The following is a 21,426-nucleotide window of genomic DNA, read 5'->3' as shown; positions in this document are numbered from 1 at the left end:
CCCCGGGAGACGTCACTGCCGCGCGCGCCCCAGGGCGGCCTTCCTGCTTTGGGCGCAGCCAATCCGCGGCGCGCATATACACGGCACGCGCCGGGAGCCGGAGCGGCGGGCGCAGCAGCCAATGGGGGAGCGGGGGGAGGGCCGAAGGTCGCGGTGCTCGCCGCCCAATGAACGGCGCGGCGGGGCGGGGCGCAAAGTTGAGGCAGCCAATGGGCTGCGCGGGGGGGCGGGGCGCGGAGTCCCGGCGGCCAACGGGCAGCGCCGGGCGGCGCAGCCGGCCAGTGGCGGCGCGCGGGTCTCGGCGGCGGCGGCCAATGGGGGCCCGCGCGGGGGCGGCGGGCGCCGGGCCGAGCCAGTGGGCGCGCGGCGGAGGCGGGCGCGGGGCGGCGGCGGCCAATGGGGGCGGGCGGGAGGGGCGGCGCGGCGCGGCGCGGGGCCGGGGCGGCGGCGGCGGCGCCATGGAGCTGGGGGCGGGCGCGGGGGCGGGCGCGGGCCCCGGCGCGCGGGGCAGCGCGGAGTCGGGCCGTGTCCTGCTGCTGCTGATGGGCGGCGGCGGCGGCGCGGGCCGGGCGCGGCGGGCGGGCGCGGAGGTGGAGCCGGGTCCCGCTGCCGGGGCCGCTGCCGGGGCCGGCCCGGGAGGCCCCGAGCCGCGGTCCCCGCCCGCCCCCGACTACGAGGCGCTGCCGCAGGGCGCCGCCGTCTCCACGCACATGCTGGCGGGCGCCGTGGCGGGCGTCATGGAGCACTGCGTGATGTACCCCATCGACTGCGTCAAGGTGCCAGCCCCGGCGGCAGGGACGGGAGGGGGGCGGCGAACCGGGACCCGGCGGGGGGGTGCCCCGTCCCGCGGGGGTGACGGGCCGCCCGCCCGGGCCTTGTCTTGCAGACGCGGATGCAGAGCCTGCGGCCGGAGCCCGCCGCCCGCTACCGGAACGTGCTGGAGGCCCTGTGGCGCATCGTCCGCACCGAGGGCGTCTGGCGGCCCATGCGGGGCCTGAACATCACCGCCACCGGCGCCGGCCCCGCCCACGCCCTCTACTTCGCCTGCTACGAAAAGTTAAAAAAGACGCTGAGCGACGTTATCCACGCGGGGGGCAATAGCCATGTGGCCAACGGTACTGCTCCCCAAGCCCCGGGGGGACCGGGGCCGCCCCCCGCCGCGCCGGGGTGGGCAGCGGGGGGGAGAGGCCAGGCGTGGCCACCGGGAGGTTTGGTCCTGTCCTGCTTGGCCACAGGGTGATGGCAGCTGCGGGGTCGGGGTGCCAAGGATGTCCCAAAGCCCCGTGCTCTCTCCAGCCCCGGTGCTGGGCGGAGGAAGCACCAATCGTGCGCTGGCTGGAGCTGCTCCCGGGTACTGGCTGTGAGCAGGTCAGCGGCCTTGGCTCAGAAGGATGCCAGTGTGTGGGAGCTGCCTGCAGAGGAGCTGAGACCGGCCGCAGCCCTGCGGCCAGTGGTGCTGCTTGCCCCAGGAGCGCTGTGTGTGTAGGAGCCCTTCTTGCCATGGTGCCCATTACTCGACCCAAGGAGCCACCACGGGGCTGAGGGGAGAGCACGGCAGGTCTTGCTCTCAGCCAGTGCGTGGCCGTCCGGATTCTCTTCCTCTGTGGAGTGTACAGATGCTCGCCAGTCATAGGGCTCCTGCTGGCTGGTGGCATCGGCCTGTCCCCCGAGGGCTTGGCCTGAGTGAGTCTGGTCAGCCCACAGGACTGGAGAGCCTGTCGCAATCCTCTCCCTCTTTTTCCTGAGCTATCTCCGGGTGGGAACTGCTGAGGACCAGCCCGCCTCTTGGAGGGGAGATGGAGGCCACTTTCGGATCTCACCCTCTTTCAGGGGCCTTCCCCTGTGCCTTGGTGGGGGACTCAGGGCCGTGGTGGAGCCCAGGGGTCCCTCACCTCCCCCACCCCCTCACATGTAGCAGTTCTTGTTTTGCAGGTGCAGCCGGGTGTGTAGCAACGTTGCTCCATGATGCAGCCATGAACCCTGCCGAAGGTAACGATGGTCCTGGCCTGCTGGGGAGGGGAGGATCAGGGGCTGCCCGTGCTGCTCGGATCTCCTCTGCGGCATGGAGGGTGTTCTCACTGCTGCTCAACTGCAAGGATCGTTTGGGGGACAGTGGCCGCAGCTCCAGTTAGGGAGTCTGGGGGCTGCCCGTTATGGAGTGGGTAGGTAGAAGGGATTAACTCTGGGGAACACAGCAAACCCCAGCTTAGGAGGAGCTGGGAGGGCACAGTCCTTTGGCCCAGGCTGTAGATGGGGGAGACTTACCTGGAGCAGGAGAGAAGGCAAGAGAGATGAGTTCCATGCTGCTGAAGTCACTCTGTGTGCAGAAGTTGGATATTGCTGTGGTGAGATCTCGGGAAGATGTGGTATGGCTCTGGGCCTGTGTTCAAAAATAAGATTAGAAGAATGGGCTACGAAAGGCATGTTAAGAGAAGTCAGCAGAAGGATATCTTATGTTGTGGAATGTTTGAAAGATGCTGTTTTTGTGGAGCCTGGTAGGTATGTAACAGGCAGAAGGGGCTTGTAATTGAAGTCTATGGTGGGAGAAGGAGGAATAACTAGGAATAAATGTGTTTTTTCCTCTTAAAACTGGAAGGCTGCTTAAGTGCAGACTCCCAGCTGATCTGGGCCCAGCAGGGCTCCTGCCTGGCTGGGGCCCTGAGGAACAGGCAGCTGCCTGGCCAGACCATTGGCATTCCTTCCCTGGAGCTTGTCTTCTTATCACGACTGTAGTGGTTTGTAGTTATATAATTTTTAGTTCCTTGTCGTCACGTTGAGATGCATGGAGGCAGGACAGCGGCAGGCTGTGCTCTTGGATGTGCTGAGGGGAGGTTTTGGTGTCTGTTTCTTGCTCCAGAGCAGCTGTGTTTCGGCAGCGGCTGCTAATGATTCCTGCTGGTGGGCTCTGCAATGTGCCGTAGTTATTTTGGGCTGCAGTGGGGGTGGCTGGGGAGGGACAGGCTCGTCCAGATCGAGAGCTGTCTGGAAACTAAAAGATGCAGAGATGTTCTTCTGACTGCACAATAGCTCTGTGGTGGTAGATGGGGAGATGTTGGTTGCTTGGGAGCAAGGGTGGATCCAGAGTACAAGCACCTGGATACTGGGATGTTCTTTGTGGGATTGGTGCTATGGTAATGCCTCGGCAGATCTAAATGGCTGCAGTGCTGCCTGGGGACACTGTTGGTCTACGTTGTCTGTCATTAGCTCCTAAGCCAGTGTGACCAAACTCCAGGCACTTGGAGGAAGCCTGACTTTGTGCTTACACTTTCCCTCTCTTCCCCTCCACGTCTGGGTCCTGGCTACTGCTGCTGGCTGCCGCCGTCTGTCCAAAGTGGTCAAACAGAGGATGCAGATGTACAACTCGCCTTACCAGCGTGTGACGGACTGTGTGCGGGCTGTGTGGCGCAACGAAGGGGCTGGAGCTTTCTACCGCAGCTACACCACCCAGCTCACCATGAATATCCCCTTCCAAGCCATTCACTTCATGACCTACGAGTTCTTGCAAGAGCAGCTCAACCCCCACAGACAGTACAACCCAGGCTCCCACGTGGTCTCCGGAGCCTGCGCGGGGGCTGTCGCTGCCGCTGCCACTACACCTTTGGACGTTTGCAAAACGCTGCTCAACACCCAGGAATCCCTGGCCTTGAGCTCCAACATCAGTGGACACATCACAGGCATGGCCAATGCCTTCAGGACGGTGTACCAAGTGGGCGGTGTGACCGCCTACTTCAGAGGGGTCCAGGCAAGAGTCATTTATCAGATGCCCTCAACGGCGATTGCCTGGTCCGTGTATGAGTTCTTCAAATACATCCTCACCAAACGCCAGGAGGAGCGGCGAGCTGCGAAATGAGCCAGAGCTGAATGCTGTTCCAGACCTGCTTCACCTCCCCTCCTGGTTTGTCTTCTGACCCCTCTCCCTTCTGGTTTGGTTTGTATTAAAGAGAGGAGGCAGTGAAGCCCTTCGGGGTTTAGCGATGACAGTTTTTGCCTGTGGCTGCTGTAGCTCTGCTCAGGCTGCATGGTTTACTCTCTCCCAGGGTCCTCTGAGATGTCCCTGTGGGAGCTGCAGCCCAGGTCACGTCCCCTGGCACGTTGGTGGAGCTGTGCTCCTGTCTTCCTGTAACCAAAACCTCTCATGCAAAGCTCACCATTCCTTTGAGGGGAAGGTGAATGAATGTCCTGTCCTGCCTCTGGCAGGGCCAAGCTGAGCTGGCAGTCGCCAGGGAGGGGGTGGTGGCACTGCCCAGGATGCTGGGGGATTTGGCTGGCTTTTGGCCAAAGCGAAGTTTAAGCCTTGCCGTTGTCTTGTAGCACGCACACGTGATGCTGACTGCCCCAGTGGTGGAGGGGGAGGATGGCACTTGAGGAAGGGAGCCTGTAGGTTTGTTATTGTTCCTGCTCTTGACACCTCCAATAAAAACAGTTCTGCTCTGTCCTCATGTCCCCTTCTTACTCCTGCATGGCTCAGCTCCTGGCACTGCACCTTTCTGCCTGTGCCCAGTGCTGAGCTCTTGATGAGTGCTAGAGAGGAAGGGAAATGGGGTCTGGGGGTGGCAATGGGAGGAGGAGGCCTGTCTGGCCCAGCCACCCTGCCAATGCAGGGAGAAGGGTGGTCCCCATCCCCTCTGGCCTGTGGCCCAGCCCTTTACTTACCACTGGCATGAGCTATGACCTGAATGGAGAAGCTGAGGTTTATGCTCCTCAGCCAGGCAGTCCCACACCCCAGTCTGACCAGGGGCTCCTCAGGATGCCTCCAGACTGCTGAAAGGGAGGTAGTGGCAGGAGGGCCCTAGGCTGTGTGTGTTTGGGGCAGCACAGGAATTTCAGTGCTGGGTGAGGGTGAAGGGCTTTGTGCATCTTTGGGGCTCAGCAGGGCTTCTGCCTCCTCATTTTGAGTAATTAAGCTAGTTTGTGCCTTGCTGGGTATCTTAAAACTACCAACACATTTGCTCAAAATGCTTATATTTTGTCTAATGATAATAGAATTGCTTATTTTTTTACCATTTTGTTAGTTGTCTTGATACCAGCTTATTTTAGAGTCCCACACAACTCTGGAACTGCAGGCCAGCCTCAACTGTCTGGGCACCAAAGTATCACCTCACAATGACCTTCCCAGAGCAGATCTCTGGGTTCCTTGAGCTGAGTCCCCAGGGTGACACCTGGCATCTCATGGGACGCTCCCATAGTGCCGGCAGGAGTTGCATCCATCCCACAATGCCATGCTCAAAATAACTCCGTGAAGGAAACGGATTCATAACCATGGTATGTACTGCTGGAAAGCATCTGGGTTGGCTCTAGGCTTCTCCAGAGGATCCACCAGCCTGGCCTGGCCTGCACAGAGGACTGTTAGGTGAGGAGGGGGGACATGCAGCCCTTGTGGGCATTTGGCTCCAGCACTGCCAAGGGGCTGGAGGGCAGAGACCCCTGCAGGGCTGGATGCTCAACCCCCTGCCCAAGCTCCATCCCAGCCACTGCTTCACCTTTCCCCTAAGCACCTATCTTGCTCCCAGTTCCCGAGGGTGGGTGATTGAGGGCAAGTGACTGCTGGAGGAAATTTTAATGGCTGCCCAGCAGGTCTGCATGCCCCTGGGCACAGAGCAGCCACAGCTCCACAGAATGGGTCTCTCTGGGTTTTGTGTCCATCCTCTGCTTCTTGGTTGTGGGCTGCAGGCTCCTGGTTCCTGCTTTTTCTGCACAAGCAGGAGGATGAGAAACTCCTTAAAGAAACAAAAGCCAACAGAAGGCAGAAGCCTCCAGTTTTCCCACCATTTCCGGAGTTGGGGCTTTAAATAATTGCCTGACTACTGAAAGATTTGGCTCCTCCACCCAAGAGGAAGAAATCTGAGAAGCAAAAAAAATGGCTGGGAGAGACCAGGAGAGGATTAGCTTGGCAGGCAGGGCATTAGGCAGAAGACTGGTACAACTGGGCTCTGCCAGGTTAGGTTTCCCTGCCCAGAAGCCAAAAGCTGTTGGCAGCAGAGCTGCAAGCTTCAGCTTTAGCTCTCACCATGCATTGGGGCAATGACAGACTCTGTGGAGGGAAAGGCATAAGCACAGGCTGAGGCTGGGGGGAGATTCACGCTATTAAATCCATCAGCTGCTGGAAGAAGCTCTATAAATGTCAGCTTGTGAAGGCTTGACTGAAGATGACTCCAGGATGCTTCCAGGAGTAACTGCCCACGAAAAGCTGGGGCAAGGGGGTGAGAACCCTGGGAATGAGGAGATGATAGGTCAGCACAGTACAGAGATGCTGTCATGTGAGCAGCTGGCCTGTGTGCCCCTGGCAGGGCCATGGCCTTTCAGCACTGCCAGCTTCCCCAGCAGCAGCTGGGTGTTGCCCAGCACAGGCAGCAGCAGCTCTGCAGAGTTGCCTGTGTGGGGTCTGGCACCACAGGGACTCCAGAGCTGCCCAGGGGGTTTCCAGGCATCTCTTAGGCCTGGCCATGAAAGACTGGAAAAGTCCCCTGTTCTGCCATCTCCATCCCCTGCGATGAATTTCTGCCACAGACCAAGGGCTGGCATGTGGCTGCTCCCCATCTCTGCTGGGATTGAGATGCCCCCTCACCAGTCTATGTGGTTCCTCTAGCATCACTGACATGATGAGATTCCCAGAGGTAACAGGTTTACTGGCTGGTTCTACTGTTGCTGCTGCCTTTTGAAGGTCTGGTAATGCCTCAGCAAAGCCACACTGCTCTGGGTCTGTCCTATGGCCTCCTAGGTATTTGGCTGTGCTTTGGGTGAGATCCCTCCTACAGCCTCTTCTGAGTAAAGAGACTATTTTTGGCTTTCCAGTAAGAAAGCCACGCTCAGCCCAGCAGAGGTTTTTTTATTATTATTCAGCCTCTTTTCCTTTATCTTCCCTTCCTTCACTGGCCACACAGAGATTTGCTGCCTTGCCTTCCCATGTTCAACTGCCTCCTGAGCCCTGTCCTGCTGCTGGTGCCAAGATGGGAGTCCTGGGTTGGAGTGAGCCCCACAGCCCTGAAGCAGGCAGAGCTGGACAGTGCTGCTGGCCTTGCCCTGCTCCAGGTAATAGATCTGGGGCTGCTGTGGATCTGCCATGGCAGGAGCCCAAGCTATTTCAGGCAGCCTGAGTTTGTCATTCCAGGAGCAGTTCAGGAACCTCTGGCCACCTTCCTGGGGTAACTGGAGATGCCTGCACTCCTGTAGGCTAAGAGTAGAGCTGTGATGAGACAAACTGGGAGGGATTCATCACCCCCAGAATAAGAAAGACCCAGTGTGCTTGCCTGGTACCTTCAGCCAGGGGCTGGTGGGCTCCTGAACTGCTCTTGCCTCAGGGACCCCACAAAGGGCACTGGATTCCTGCCCCCAGGAGCATTTGTCAGCCCAGCTCAGGAGCAGGCAGAGAGGCCAAGGGCACTGCCCTGCCAAACTGCATCCCTGCCCCTCCTCTGTCAGTGCCCTGAGCTTTCCTGCCCCCCAGTCCCTCTAAAGTGGGTGTCTGACAGCCCTGCTCCGTGGGAGGAGGTAGCTGGAACCCACTGGGAGTTCAGAGGTGGGCTTCCAGCCTCCCTCCAGCCCCAACTCACCCTGGCTCTGGGATTCCTCAGAGCTCTGTCAGACCCCAATAAAGTCATACAAGTTCTCATGACCCCACGGCCTTACAGTGGTAGTAAATGCAAGTGCCAAGTCTGCCTGGACACAGAGCAGACATTGCCTCTGGTGGGCCCTGGGAAACCCTTTTCTGACCCAGGTTGCTGCCTGGATAAAACTGCTGAGAGACAACCCCTGGCTGGGTTGGTCCCAGCCTGCCTGGCTCCAGCTGAGCATCACAGCAGTGCAGGAGGCAGGGAATATAGCCTGAAAGTAAAATCCAGGTTGAAAACCTGCTTTCTTGGCTATAAAGAGCCACCAGAGGAAGCAGCCCCCAGGGCTGGGCTGGAACTGCTCTCAGCATGTCTAGTTCGGTGGGGAGATATTGGTAGCACCCATACTTAGGGCAGAGTTACGTGTCAAAGTCCCTCAACAAGGGGCTGCAAAGTGGCCATGAGGAGCTGCTGCCTGGCCAGAGCTGGGGTGTGGGCAGCTGGCATATCATACTGGGGAGGTAGCAGAGGTGGGAGAGGAGCTGCTCCTGAGGCAGCACAGGAGTGGCAGCAGGGGCCACTCTCACAGAAACACACGGGTGAGGACAGTGGGGCAGCTCAAGTGTACTGTGACACTAGTGCCTGTCCTGGGAAAGCAGCCGAAGAAAGAGCTGTTCCAGGAGATAGGGAGGGGGGGTACAACCCTAGGCTCCAGCCCCACACACCTGCAGACACGGCACGGCTGGTGGCGCTAGCTCCGGAGAAACCCTGCAATCAATCCCCCAGGGCACTTACGGCACAGGGGCTGACATAAGAGCCTCCTGGCAGCACACAGACCGAGTCTGGCACGGCTAGATGGGTGCCAGAAGAAATGCAAACCCAAGTAGCCTTCTCCTCTGTCCGCAGCAGCTTTGAGTGCTCGTCAGACCTGGGCAGTATGTCGGCCGGAGCACTGCCAAGGTCTATAAAAAGGGAAAGGAGTACGGAGTTGGGCCAGAATTGGGCCAAGCAGGGACACAGCTCCCTCTGGTGAAGACACAGTTGTAATGGGCACCTCAACCATGAAAAATGTCCTTGGGCAAGGACTTGTCAGGGGTGAGTGCGGTAGCTGGAGGCTGCAGGCAGCGCCAGGATCTGGAGAACAGCCCGACACGGGGCATGGGAAGTTTTGAGGGGAACTCATGGCGTTGGGTGAATTTCACTGCTTTGGGATGGAGAAGATAATCAGAGCTAAAAAATCTTCTGAATCTCTCACAAAGACGTGCTGGGGGCTTGTGCTCAGTTAAAAAATAGACAGAGAGCAAAACATTGCTCACTATTAAGGGACCTTCACGGTGGCTAGAGGCTGGGAGGACACACTGGCCCTGTCCCCAGCTCTTCCCACTGCAGCAGGGGCACGTGTGGGTGTCTTCCTTTCCCTGCACGTACAAGCCCCAACGACGTTGCCTGGTGCAGCAAAGCACCTGCGTGTGTCGGGAGATCCCTGCTCCCGCAGAGCTCAGCCTGCCCAGAGCCAACACAACCAGCCCAGCCTCCCCGACGCCCAGTGTGTCACGCTGCCGTCCCCAGCGCTGGGGACGCGATCCAGCGGGGCAGGCAGCCCTGCCCGCTTGCTCTGCAGCCCCCCAAGCCTTGCAGGGGAACTCGGGCACCCCCAAACCGAGCCAACACCAGACAGGGTCCCTGCGGCACGGGACAGCGGGGACAGCGGGGTCCCTGTCGCTTCCTGTCCCCGGGTGCTTGCCGATAGATGGCGGTGGCGTATCTCGCTTGGGGACAGGCCCCGGGAGAAGTGTCCCAGCTGAAAGCCCAGGGGACCTGGGGTCCCGGGCCAGCACCCCGCCGGCAACCGGGGACCACCCGGCAGCACCCGCCTGCAGTAGCCCTGGGCGCGGCAGAGGGTCGCCCCCGGGAAAGCGACTGTGGATTTTCTTGTCCAGGCAGGGGAGGGCAGCAGGACACAGCTGGCACTGACTCCAGCTCTGGCTTTCAGGAGTGCACTGCTCTTGGAGGGGATGAAGATGCAGTCCCCTTCTCCAGACGGGTCACCTGAATCCCTCCTTGCAGCACTGTGCCCAGTCTTACCAGTGCAAGGAGGAGAGAGGGAATAGCTAAAAATACACTAATCTCTCCACCCCGCTTAGTCAGGTGTAGTCATCTTGTGATGCACGGGACAGGCTGGAGGCCTGGGGATGTCTGTGGCCATCAGTAGTAGAAGGGAGGTAGGTCCATGCTGGCAGGCAAGCAGTGGAATAAACCCTTGCTGGATGCTCCACAACACAAGTACCAATATTTCAATTTAGTTACCTGATCCATGGCTGGCCACAGCTTCCTTGGCACTGGATAATGCTTATGTGACAACCGTGAATTGCCTTTGCCAGGAGAAGCTTCTGGCATCTCTGGCACCAGCTGCCCACCAAGCACTGCCACTCTGCAGAGCAGCCTCGACAGCTCCCAGCGCTGGGCAGCTGCGGTGGGAAGTGCTGCAAAGCAGGAGCAGCCACTCCAATCCAGCTCCATCACAGAGGGGCAAGAGACAGGCACCACTCCATCATACAAGGAGGCAGCAGGAGGTGGCTGTGCCTGAGAGAAGTAGATCAGGACTCAGTGAGGTCTGTGCCCAGGCCCAGAGGAAGCCTGGCAGGCTTCACTGGGAACAGGCATTGAGCTTCTTGCTGCAAAGTGGGTGGTGAAGCAAGAAGGATGAAGGTCACAAGGGGGAGGGATGACTACAGCAGGGGTGGGGGGAGGAATGGAAAAAGATATCAGGAAGGAGAGAAAACCAGAGCACATCTGCAGTGCTGCAGAGGGAGAAGCTCTGCTCCCGTGCAATCCTGGGCATGACAGAGAAGCCTCTGAACGCCAGCTATCACTGGGGTTTGGATAGAGCCTCCCTGGGAACTACTGGTCTGAGGCACATTCTGTTCATGGGCTCCTTCTAGGCCAGGAAACCTGAATTTAAAACAGAATTGGAGCCCATGCACAGAGCAGGCCTGAGGCCTGGCAGTCAGAGCCTGGCCGCCCCCCCAGTCTCTCCTTTGCTTTAAGTTAGTGTGTTGTTTCAGAGAATCTCATCCCTGTCCAAAATCAATCAGCACCTCCCCTCTCTGACTCCCAAACAACAGTAAATCCCCTGTTTGACTGGGAAGAAACAATATGGTCCCTCTGCCCCTTGATCGTGGCCCTTTCCACGCCTCCCTCCCCAGTGTCCCTCTCGCTGTGCCGCTGCCGCAGCAGGACCATGCTGGAAGGGGTTCCACCAGCACCCTGTGCCTCTTGCCTTGCGTCCCACCTGCAGCACCCAGCTTCACCCCAGAGCACAGGGTACGTCACAGGCAGGCGCTACCTCCAGCGCGGCCATGCAGCGACTTCCCTCCATTGTGTCTCCCCTCCCTGGACAGCCCATCCAATCTGTGGTCTTCCACCATCTCCCTCCCACCGGCCCCCACTGGCTGTTCCTCCTCTTTAGAGCGCTTCACTTCCGCCGCCCTGCTCCAAGCCCTCCAGCACTGCCGGCCCCTTGTACTGCTCCATCTTCCCCATCAGCTTGGGGACTTTGGGCAAGAGTCTGCAGATGGGTCCCTCCCACTAACCTTCTGCCCTTCCCCGAGTCTGAGCTGGTGGGACAGCTGGGATCTGTCCCAGGAATAGAGATCACTATGGTGGACATCTAGAAACTTCCACCACCATGCCACACAGGCCTGCAGCCAGGCCCCTTGGCATCCCCCAGATGAACACTGCTCCAGCTGAGTGTGGGGAGAGTGGGGTCAGGGAGCACAAATGGTTGTTCCCAGGCATAAGTGGGGTGAACACAACACTGACCCCACACCTACAGCCATACTGGGTACTGTTGGTATTTGATTATGCTGGTACTGCCCAACATTGCCTCTTGCAACACAGCCATGGGGTCCCTGTGTGCCCCTTCACTCTGCTTAACTGTCCATGCTCCAGAGACTGTGGCTATGGATGTGGGCAGTGTGTCCCACGCCAGGGCTCTGGCCTTGACTCGAGCCTCTGGGTGCTGCTGGGGATGCAGTGGATTTCTAACTGTACTTGAAGGGGATGTTCTAAGATGAGAGCTACCTTCACATACCCTGATTTTGCAGAAGCATGTGTTGTGGTTATGATTCCTCTGGCTTGCACACTGAGGCATGAACTCAAACAGGTCTCCTATTTTTACAGACAACAAACAGTTTGGCAGAACATGGAGGAAAGTGCAACTCTTTTCCTATGGCAGAGACAAATCTCCCCAGCCTGACTGCTTCTGCAACTAGAGAGCATTACCTATCTTTGTTCTTGGCTATCCTGTTTCTACCCACGAGACCACAGGGACTTAACCACTCATCTCCTAAAGCCAAGAGCGGGGCCTGGGCTTCCTCTCCCGCGACACCTTGCAGCCATCCAGCAAACAATCGGCTGGGCGTGCCGCATCCTCTCCCAGCGCTGGCCCCGCGAAGCCTCCCGGCCTCGGGGTGGCTCGCAGGACAGCGGGGTGCCGTGCCGAGCAGCGGCTGGGATCCCCAGCCTGCTGGCTGTCCGTTCTGTCCCCGCAGTGCTGCAGTGGAAAGAATTTCTCTGGTTCCGTTAAAACAGCAAGCCCCAAGGGTGCTTGTTTAGCTCGTGTGGTGGGAATGTGCAGCATAAACCCAGGTTCAGCAGCGTGAACGGTCGTTACTTGCTGCTTCTGCGGTGGCAGGCTGCGAAACACGGTCCCCTGCTCGTGGCGGAGGGACCGTCGCACGACAGGCGAAAGGAGGGCAGGGGTAGGACACGGTGGGGATCGCCCGGCGAGGGGGGAGGCATACCGAGGCCTGCGTCTGTCCCAGCGGCTCCGACAAGGCTCCACTGGATAAACATTCGGGAACTCCAGCGTCGCGGCCGGAGAGACGTGCGGGACGGTGCGGGAGCGCTTTCCGCGCCTCCGGCCTCCCTTGCCGCCCGGGCCGATCCAGACGGGGCTCCGCGGGTGTCCTGCCCTCCCCGGGCGCGGCTCCGGCTCCGGCTCCGGTCTCGGAGGCAGCGCTCGGCGGGACCCGCCCGGCGGAGGTATAGCTGCAGCGGAGGGAACGAGACCTCCCCGAAAGCTCCGCGGCGGCGAGACGGAGCGGCGCGGGACGGGGCGGGTGGGGTGCGACCCCGCGGCCGGTCCCGCGGGGCTCGGGGGCCTCGGCCACCCCCTCCCCCTGCAGCCAAGCGAAATGGCTGAACATGTAGCAATAATGCCCCGGCATTCAGGCTGCCCGGCCCGGCCGGCCCTAATCAGCGGCCCGCGGACCCCCCTCTTCTCCCCCTGCGCTCCCAGAAAGGGGAACAAAACCCAGCACGTTTCTGCAGACCCCGCGCATAAAGCGCCGGGCCTGGGCCTCAGTGGGGGGCAAAGCGGCCCGTCAATCTCGGCGCCGGGGCCCCTTTGTCCCTCGCCTCCCTGCCACACCTTTTGTTCCCGAATCCAATAAGCGCCTATTCCCGCTACCTTCTTCGGCGGCTCCTTTCAGCGCCGGCCCGGCGGCCACAATGGGCCCGGCTCTGAGCTGCGCGGCCCCATTCAGCGCCCTTGGCACGCTCACAAGCGGGCCGGGCCGCCCTGCCCCACGGGCACACCGCTGCGACCGCCCCGCCGCCGGGCACCAGCCCCGCCGGGCACCGGCCGCTGGGCGAAGGAGTAGCGGGCGGCGGATATTGCACCTGGTTTATTGACTGACGCGGCGAGCTGGCGCGGGCAGTAACCGATACAGAGTAGATAGAGGGGCCGCGGCACCCCCGGGCCCCGCCGTCGGCTTTTTACAAGCAAAGCTGCTCCGCTAGCGCGGGGCGATCGGCCCCGGTCCACCCGGCCGTCGCGGCGGCTTCACGGGGCGGCGACGCTTCGCTGCGAGCTTGGGCAGTCCCGTCCTGCCGCTCCGCTCTGCACGCCGTCTTCCCCGCACCGCGGCCTGCGAGAGCGCCGGGGTCCCGCCGCGCCGTCCCGCCGCCGCCGCCGCTTCTCCGGTCCAGAGCGCGCGTTGCGCAGCCGGGCTGCGGTGCGGGTGATCACGGAACCCCGGAGCCGCCGGGCCGTCCTGCCGGTCTGCTCCCGGCCCTCAGTGCGTGCGGGCTACCAGGCCCGGATGCCCTGCAGTGCGCCCTGGCTGCAGGAGGGCCCTGCCGCCGCCTGGTGCAGCGGCTGGCTGCCGCCGCCGAAGCCCCCCAGGCCGCCCACGTTCACGAAGGGGCCGGCGGCCGCCGCCGGACTGCAGGCGGCTTGCATGGAGGCGCCGCCGGTGCCCGCCGGGTAGGTGCAGCCGTAGCCGGGGTTGTAGGAGGCGGCGTTGCCGTAGCCGTAGGCTGGGAAGCCGTTGTAGGAGTAGGGCCCGTTGTACGCCGAGCTGTAGCCCTGCGAACCCCCGAGGCACGGCTTGCCGTCGCGGACCAGCACGGGCACGGCCACCCTGCGCGGCGGCGGCGGCGGGGCTGCGGGGCCGCCCAGCTCCAGCGACTTGTCCTGCCGCTGCCGCTTGCACTTGTAGCGCCGGTTCTGGAACCAGATCTTCACCTGCGTGGAAGTGAGCTTGAGGCTGCTGGCCAGGTGCTCCCGCTCGGGCGCCGACAGGTAACGCTGCTGCTTGAACCGCCGCTCCAGCTCGAAGACTTGCGCCTGGGAGAAGAGGACGCGCGGCTTCCTTCGGCTCCGCTGCTTCGGCCTCTCCACCTCCTCCGCCTTCTCCGTCGCATCCAGCGGCTTCTTCAGGACGCAGCTTTCTGCATAAGAGAGCACAGGTCACGACTGCACCCCGCCAACGCCGGGCGCTCGGTGATTCCAACGGGCCACTGCGGCGGGCAAGGGTCCCGCACCGCCCGGCCGATCCCGCACAGCTGCACGCCCGTCGGGGGACCGCGGGGCGAGCGGGGAGGGTGGGCTGGGACCGGCCGCCTGCGGCATCGCATATGCTTCCAAAGGGCCGGTTCGGCCGCGCTGCCGGGCGCGTTTCCAGGACGGCGGAGGGATTATTGCGGTGGCACCGCGAGGTCGAACCCCGGGCCGCCTCGCACACGGTACCGGGCACCTGCTCCTCCGCCCTGCTCCCGGAGGGCCCCGCCGCAGCAGGCGTGGATAGGGCCTAACCCACCCCATTCCTCCCTCTCTGCTCCCGAAGTTGCGGCGCGCGGGCCTGATCCGGCAGCTCCGGATCGTGGCCCTGCGGAGGTGCTTCCCTGGAAGGCGATGATGGGGGCGCGGAGGAGCGCGGTTGCAACCCCACGACGTGCCAGCCCCGGCTCAATGTGCCCAGGGAACGCGGCGGCAGCGGGGACCGGCTGCAGCGCCGGGACCGGGGCTTCGCTGGGGGATGCCCAGTGAGCTGGGAACGCGCCGCGGGGAGCCAGCGCGGGCTCGTCCCGGCAGGACGGTGCAGGGGAGCGCGGCGGGGACTCACTTGGGTCGCGGGCCGCGGGGTCCAACTCCTCTCCCGGGCCGGGGGCTTCGCAGGAGCCGCGCAGCACGGCGTGCACGTAGGTGTCGGCGGAGATCCGGGCGTCCGCCTGGCTGCTGGGCGCTGCCATGGGGCTCAGGTAGGACAGCTTCTCCTCCTCCTCTTCCTCCTCGCCGTCCGAAAAACGGGCGCCGTCGGCAGCCGCCAGCAGGCAGGCGGCCGGGTGGAAGTGGTGCTCCAGGTGGTGCGGGAGCTGGGCCCCATAGTGCGGGTCCTGCTGCTGCTCCAGGTTGAGGATGTCTTTGACAGAGAAGGGGGTGGAGGTCACAGGGCTTGGTAACATCATCGGGGCAGCGCAAGGGGCCAGGCAGTCCCGCGGGCCCGGCAGCGCTCGGGCGGCGGCTTGGCGGGGAGCGCCGTGCCCGGTGCGGGAGGGAGCCGAGCAGGCAGCGCTGAGAGACGAGGGGCCGCGCCTTCTCCTGTCTAAGTTGCCTCCATTAGCCCTGCGCTGGGGGTCTGCGTTTTGTTACAGCTTCTGCAGGGACAGCCGAGGGCTCGGGAGCCTCCTCTGCCCCGGGCCGGCACGTCACGGCGAGGAGGGGCCGGGGGCCGGGGGCGGCCTCGCCATTGGAGGGAGGGGGAGGCAGAGCCGGCCCCCTGCCCGGCTCCGGCCGCCCGGCCAGAAATAGCAATGTATTAAGGCTGCGCTCGGGGAGGCTGCTTCCCCGCAGAGCGCCCCGCCGGCTGGCACCCGCCCGGCGGGTGCGGGGACTGTGCACCGGGGTCGGGGTACCCGCAAAGAGCCGTGGCCTCCGCTGCCGCCCCTCCCAGTGCTAAGCACGTGTAGGTAGGTAGGGACCCCCGCCCCGGCCAGTCCCGCTGGCCCTTGCCCGCACACGGCTCGGCCCGACACCGGGAGGGGAGAACACGTGCGGCCCCGCCGACCCGGCCTCCCGTCCTGCCAGCATGGCTGCCCGCGCGGCCCCGCAAGTGTCTCCCGCCGCCCAGGACAGGATGCGGAGAGGAGGTTCGTCTTTGCTGCCCCACACTCTTCCCGGAGCCGACGGTGGCCCCACCGTCCCGGGCGGATCGTAGCCGTGCGACGTACACGTAGCCGAGCCGACCCCCTCCGCATCCCCTGGCACTCCCGGTGCCCCCCGTCGGTCCTCCCGCAGATCCCCCCGCCACGGGCCAATCTGCCTCCCGCCCAGGCTCCCCGCAGCCGGTGCGACCCGCGCTCTCCCGGGGGAAGGCGCGCTCCGCCGCCGCCGCAGGATCGGTCCCCGCAGCCCCGCGACCGCCAGGCCCAGCCATGCCGGGCCAGGCCGGGTCAGGAGGACAGCCCGGGGCCTCGGCGGCGCGGGGCTGGGGCGAGGAGTGTTATCCCGATCCATTCGGTGTTTTCTTTCGTTTTCTTTCGTTTTCTTTCGTTTCGTTTCGTTTCTCGCGCTGGTAACGGGCGGAGAGCGGCTCCACGGAGCAGCCACTCTGCCGTGCCGGCGGGTGACACCCCGAGCGAGCCTGCCGAGCCCCCTCCGCACCGCGAGTCCGCGGGGCTGGGCCGTGCACCGGCCGAGCACCCCGCTGCGATGCGGAGGGAGGTGCCGCGACCCCCGGCGGCGCCCCTCGGTCCCTGGGCCCCTCCGCGGGCTCGGAGCCACGGCGGCGCGGGGAGCGGGCACACCGAAGGCGGGACGGAGGGTCCCGAGCAAGACATTTCGTTGTGATTAAAATCCTGCCGCCCCGCAGGGCTCAGATCGACGCCGAGGCGAGGCCAGGGGGAGCCGGGCGCGCACGCCGGGCAGGTGAGTGCCCCGGGACCGGGGCTTCGCGGGGCCTTCCCGGGCGCTTCCTTCGGGTCGTCACTTTCCGCCGCCTCCGCCGATTACCGGCTCTGTCGGTGCCCTCGTTTCCTTGCCTCACGCTGCTCCGCATGCCCCAGAGTAACCCATGTACTGGCGGCACAGGCGGGGACGTGAACCCGAGTCCCGCACATTTCGCCGCGGCTCGGCTGTTACCGTTCCCGTTCGCGCGGCGGGGCCGGTTCCCATTTCTCCAGCGCGGATCGATCCCACCGCGCCTCTTAAAACCCTTCGTCATAAATTGTGGCGGGTCTGTCTCTCCTCGCTCTCCACAGGATCCCGGTGCCGGCCGCCGCCCTCCTGTCCGGTGCGGACGGTGGACGGGAAAAGGCGCTCGCCTGTAACCAGGCCTGAGCGGGGCCTGGCTCTCCGCCGTGCCGCCGGTGCGCGGAGAAGCCCGGCGCTGCCTCTCTGCTTCGGCCACAATAACAATTAGCAACAATTAGTGCCTTATCGGTATCTCACATCTGCCGCCGGCCTGGTCCGGCCCGCACCCGCGGAGCTGCGGGGACGGGGTCCCGGCGGCAGCGCGGCCGGGGCTCTGCCTCGGCGCCGAGCTCCCCGGGAGCCCCGCGGCGGCCGGTCTCGGAGGCGAGGTGAGCGGCGGCAGGGGCCGATGCCTTCGGTTGCGCTGGCAACGAGGGCTGCCGGGCCACAAGCCCGGCGTCCACCTGCCCGGCCGTCGGCGGGAGCAGAAGCCGCCGCGCAGAGGGCCCGGGCCGGCGGGGTCTGGCTCGCCCGGCGCCATGGCTCTCCCGTCCGCAGCGGGGTCTCGGGCGGGCCGAGCGGCAGGGGCTGCCCCGGGCACCGGCAGCCTGGGTGGGGAGGAATCGGCGGCCTGTGGCAGCTGGCCGGTGGTGGGAGCAGTTCTCCCGCCGGGACCCGCTCAATCGTGTCGCCGCCGATCCCGGAGAGTGTTCCGGGAACCCAAGCCTCGCTGCTGGAGCAAGACCCGGCCAGGCCCTGCCACACGTGCCAACACCCCGGCGCTATCTTGGACTTTCCAGCGGCTCCTGCGGCCGTCTCGCACTCGGGTGCTGTAACTGAGCCTGCGCCTTCCCACCCTGCCGGCATCCCCTCGTTTGCTCGGGCCACATCAGGCCCGATTATGCGGGACACGAGCGGCGACTTCCCAGTTGGAGAAGCCGAGGAAGCGGGGAGCTGCCCGGGCCCAGCCGTGCGCCGACGGGCGCGACCGGGCCGGGGCGAGCGGCGCGGGGGTGCAGGAGGGGGGAAAGGCGCAGCCCCGGTACCTGCCGGCGGGTGTCAGCCCCGAGATGCGGCTCCGGGGCTTTCCCAAGCCGCCTGGGCTGGGGTCATCTGGCTATTAATGGTTATTTTATTTATATCATTAGCGGCGTCCCCTGAGCTCTGTTTACAGCGGGGCCTTGTTGTCCCGGCCGCTCCTGCGCTCTGTTTAGACAGGGGATTATTGTAATGGATGGAGCTCGCCGTGCGGATGCTGCACCGCAGCCAAGAGCCCTCCCGGGCCCGCGGAGGGGGGAGCAGCCCTGCCGCGGCCAGCACATCGCGGCCGGCGGGCAGCCCCCCACCTTCCCGGGGCCCCGGAGGCAGGCAGCCCGGTAGCCGGCGGCCGTGGCCAGGGGCCTAGCTCGGGGCGACTCTATCAGCACCAGGGCTGCTAATTGCTCCATTAGTCTCGCGGGTGCGGAGTGCTGGAGCCGGCCCCGCACTAATGGCCGTAAACAAACAAACACGTTAATCCGGCCCTGTCTCCAGCCCCGGTGCTCAGGGAGCCAACGGGGGGGAACGGCGGAGCGGGCCTTGCGCGGCTGCGGGAGGCGCGGGGCCGCGGCACCCACCTGCCCGCCGCCCCGGGCAGCCCGGAGGCGGGCGGGCCGGGGCCGGTGCGGACCCGCGCCGCCGGGAGCTGCCCCCCGCGCCCGGCTCTATTTACACAGAGCCTGCCCTTGTGTAAACGCTGCGCGCCGTGGTTTATCTCAGGGTCCGTCTGTTTCTCGTTCTCTGTCAGCAGCGCCCAGTGAAGGATGGCCCTTTCCCAGCCGGTCTGCCCTGATTTATGTGAGAACCACGGCGCGCCGGGGACGCCCCCGCACGGCGGGGCGGCAGCGGGTCCCGGGGCAGCCACCCGCCGCCGGGGCCGGCGATGGGGACGCGCCGCTGCCCCGTCACGCACGGCTCGGTCCGGTCCGCACCGGCCTCGCTCGCCACGGACACCTGCCGGCACCTCGGCACGGCAGGGCAGGGTACGGCAGCGCCCTGCTCGCTTCCCGCAGGGAGCCACGCCGCCGCCCCGCACGGGGCACAGCGGGCGGGTTCCAGGGGGAGCGGGCACGGAGCGGCCCCGCCAGCAGCTCCCAGCTGTGTGTCTGTCTGGACACGGCCCCGGCCCGCTGCGTCTCCTGGGGTAAAGGACTGCCTTTTATCCCAGCCCTGCCACTTGCCCGGGAATTACTTTTTCACAGTTTTTTGAGGCGAAACGTTATCTTTATTCCCCAGGAGAACAGGGGGCTTCTGCAGGTGGGGGAACCAGGTCCAGGCAGGAGATATTGCTCTCTTGCCCGGCAACGTTCTGTCTTCGTCTCCCACTGCCCTGTCAGCCCTGCCCACACAGTGTTGTTGCCGTCCTGTCCCACTCAAGTCTGCCTCCACCTCTCATGGTCCTGGAAACCCTGTCTTGGCTTTGCCAAGAACCACCCATGTAATACCCATTTTCCTGAGAAACACATCACTGCAAATATTTGCTTTTCTTCAATATTTTCTTGCTGTCATTGGCTGATTTAATTTTGCTTCAGTTGTTCTTCACAGTACATGGATGTACAATTTGGAAATACGTCCTAAAACAAAGCCTCAATGAGAAATGTGTTTTCTGATTATCAGACCCAGATATTTTAGTGTCCTGAGAAACACATGCATTTCCAAGGTGCCAATTTGGAGGTGCCAGTTGCTGTACGCAACATTCAGTGCTCAGCATTTGTGGGTATAGGAGTGGCCCATGCCAGAGTGCTGGTCATTGCATCAAGGGGAGTTCTGTAGGTTTGGACACCAAAGAGAAGGCTGCCCTTCATGTCAGTGCCTGATGGACCTCTGAAACTGAGACTAGCACGTTGAGCTCTGTCAGAGCGAACTTGCAGGTAAAGGTCATCCCACATCTGAAGCAATGCAGGGGAGGAAATATCAGTGCCAAGGACCTCCTCCTGCCTGCTTTTATTTGGCATCTCTTGTGCACAAAGGATATCCAGGCTCCACAAAAGCCACCCTGCTGCACAACACAGCCCTGTGACTGTGGACGTGCAGAGGGTAGCAAAGCACCTCTTCCTCTGGAGGACAACTGTCATAAATCACAGTTTACTGTTCCTGCTGTGAGAAGGTCCCGTGTTGAGGCTTCTGCTGGAGGACACTGTGACAGATGCACGTGCATCACACCACCTTGCCACTCAGAGCAAAATCCACAGGCTTTCTGGGAGCACCTTTGCACCATGCCTCAGAAGTCCTTGCTGCATGTTTGCATCCATGAGGTTAGGAAGTCAGGCTGAAATTCATCCCTCAGCAGAGCCCAGCACGAGGCTCACTCACAGCTTGCATCTGCAGGCCTACGTACCACTTGCATCTCGTAGGGCTTAAGTGGAGTCTAAGTGGACCCTGGGCCTTGCGCTGGCGGCCTGCCCGGTGCTGGATTTCAGCTCTGAGCCCAGGCCTGCAGCTCTGATTCATGCACGTAATCCTGCTGAGGTCAGCGGGTTTCATCCTGCTCCCACCGCAGCCCGTGGGATGGTTCACACGAGAGTGGCAGGGTCAGGCTCTGTGTTTGCATGTGCCATAGAGAATGGAACAATCAAGATTAAACCAATTAAATTTTAACAGGTCTGGAAAGCGTTTTATTACATAATAAACAGGAGGGATGAGCTATGTTGGGCTTTCCTGTGTGTGTGTTGGTGGAGTGGTTCCTTGCTGTCCACAGCACTTGGTGTTCCTCTGGGCTGGGGAGCTCCCCGTGCTGCTGCTGGGGCCAGCCTGCTGACAAACACAGGGCTGGGAGTGCAGCTGCACCCTGGCTCCTCTTCCAGTCCAGCACCTTCCCCTGAAGCATTCTGGGTGCAATGCCTTTCTTAGCCTGCACAAAACCTTTTCTGGAAGAAATTCTGCAAGTTATTCTATGGTTATTTCTACAGCGACCTTCAGGGAGAGGGAAGCCCTCGTGCTTCTGTGCGGGCATGCTGGGGAGGAGCGAGTGGCTGGGCTGGATCTGTGTGAGGTGGTGACACATGTCTCGTCTTGGAAACAGCTGATAAGTTCCTCTTGTTTAGGGCATCTGCCTGGCAGCCAGTCCCCACTTCTCTCGTTGCTTAATCAGGATTCCTCTGGCTGCAAGCAAGGCTTGTTCCCATGCGGATGAGGCCATCGTGGACAAGGCTGCCCCTGGAGCTGGCAAATCTGCACCAATAATGGCACACAGTTGCGCGTTTGCCAGGATGGTTTTGGGGTAATTGGACTGAGAAAGGATGCAGGAACTAGCAGAAACTGTGCTGCAGCCTTGGCTGAGCACGTGTGTGGGGCGATGCACAAGCTGTTGCCTCTTGCTGGTGGTACTTGCTTAGCTCTGCTGGCATTCATCTGTAGGGGCTG

At 62.8% G+C, this 21,426-nt stretch overlaps 2 protein-coding genes across 4 annotated transcripts; one reads left to right on the top strand and one right to left on the bottom strand.

Annotated features, from left to right (window-relative positions):
- Window positions 1-437: 437 nt before the first annotated feature.
- On the top strand, window positions 438-4,435 carry SLC25A28 (solute carrier family 25 member 28). Of its 2 annotated transcripts, XM_051619068.1 has the most exons (3): window positions 438-776; window positions 887-1,115; window positions 1,933-4,013. In XM_051619068.1, exons 1-3 carry the CDS (start codon window positions 459-461, stop codon window positions 2,130-2,132), a joined length of 747 nt encoding a protein of 248 aa, XP_051475028.1. In that variant the 5' UTR covers window positions 438-458; the 3' UTR covers window positions 2,133-4,013. The 2 variants fall into 2 exon arrangements, with proteins under 2 accessions (XP_051475028.1, XP_051475029.1); XM_051619069.1 differs by lacking the exons at window positions 438-776; window positions 887-1,115 and having other exon boundaries at window positions 1,123-1,989; window positions 3,333-4,435.
- Window positions 4,436-13,558: 9,123 nt separating this feature from the next.
- NKX2-3 (NK2 homeobox 3) lies at window positions 13,559-15,459 on the bottom strand. Of its 2 annotated transcripts, none has more exons than XM_051618245.1 (2): window positions 14,960-15,459; window positions 13,559-14,285 (listed from the first exon to the last, which is right to left on the bottom strand). In XM_051618245.1, exons 1-2 carry the CDS (start codon window positions 15,300-15,302, stop codon window positions 13,642-13,644), a joined length of 987 nt encoding a protein of 328 aa, XP_051474205.1. In that variant the 5' UTR covers window positions 15,303-15,459; the 3' UTR covers window positions 13,559-13,641. The 2 variants fall into 2 exon arrangements, with proteins under 2 accessions (XP_051474205.1, XP_051474206.1); XM_051618246.1 differs by having other exon boundaries at window positions 13,642-14,281; window positions 14,950-15,302.
- Between the last annotated feature and the right edge of the window lie 5,967 nt (window positions 15,460-21,426).

This window comes from Apus apus, chromosome 4 (genome assembly GCF_020740795.1).
Source record: "Apus apus isolate bApuApu2 chromosome 4, bApuApu2.pri.cur, whole genome shotgun sequence".
In the NCBI taxonomy this organism is placed as follows: Eukaryota; Metazoa; Chordata; class Aves; order Apodiformes; family Apodidae; genus Apus; species Apus apus.
This window is presented reverse-complemented; position numbering and strand designations above follow the sequence as displayed.

What these genes read in the sequence shown, in the direction of transcription:
- SLC25A28 (XM_051619068.1), top strand. Translation starts at nt 459, where the DNA reads ATGGAGCTGGGGGCGGGCGCGGGGGCGGGCGCGGGCCCCGGCGCGCGG. An exon ending in ACCCCATCGACTGCGTCAAG is followed by an intron (nt 777 to 886) that starts GTGCCAGCCCCG and finishes CTTGTCTTGCAG; the next exon opens with ACGCGGATGCAGAGCCTGCG. An exon ending in CAATAGCCATGTGGCCAACG is followed by an intron (nt 1,116 to 1,932) that starts GTACTGCTCCCC and finishes CTTGTTTTGCAG; the next exon opens with GTGCAGCCGGGTGTGTAGCA.
- NKX2-3 (XM_051618246.1), bottom strand. Translation starts at nt 15,302, where the DNA reads ATGATGTTACCAAGCCCTGTGACCTCCACCCCCTTCTCTGTCAAAGAC. An exon ending in CGCGACCCAAGTGAGTCCCC is followed by an intron (nt 14,282 to 14,949) that starts GCCGCGCTCCCC and finishes TTATGCAGAAAG; the next exon opens with CTGCGTCCTGAAGAAGCCGC.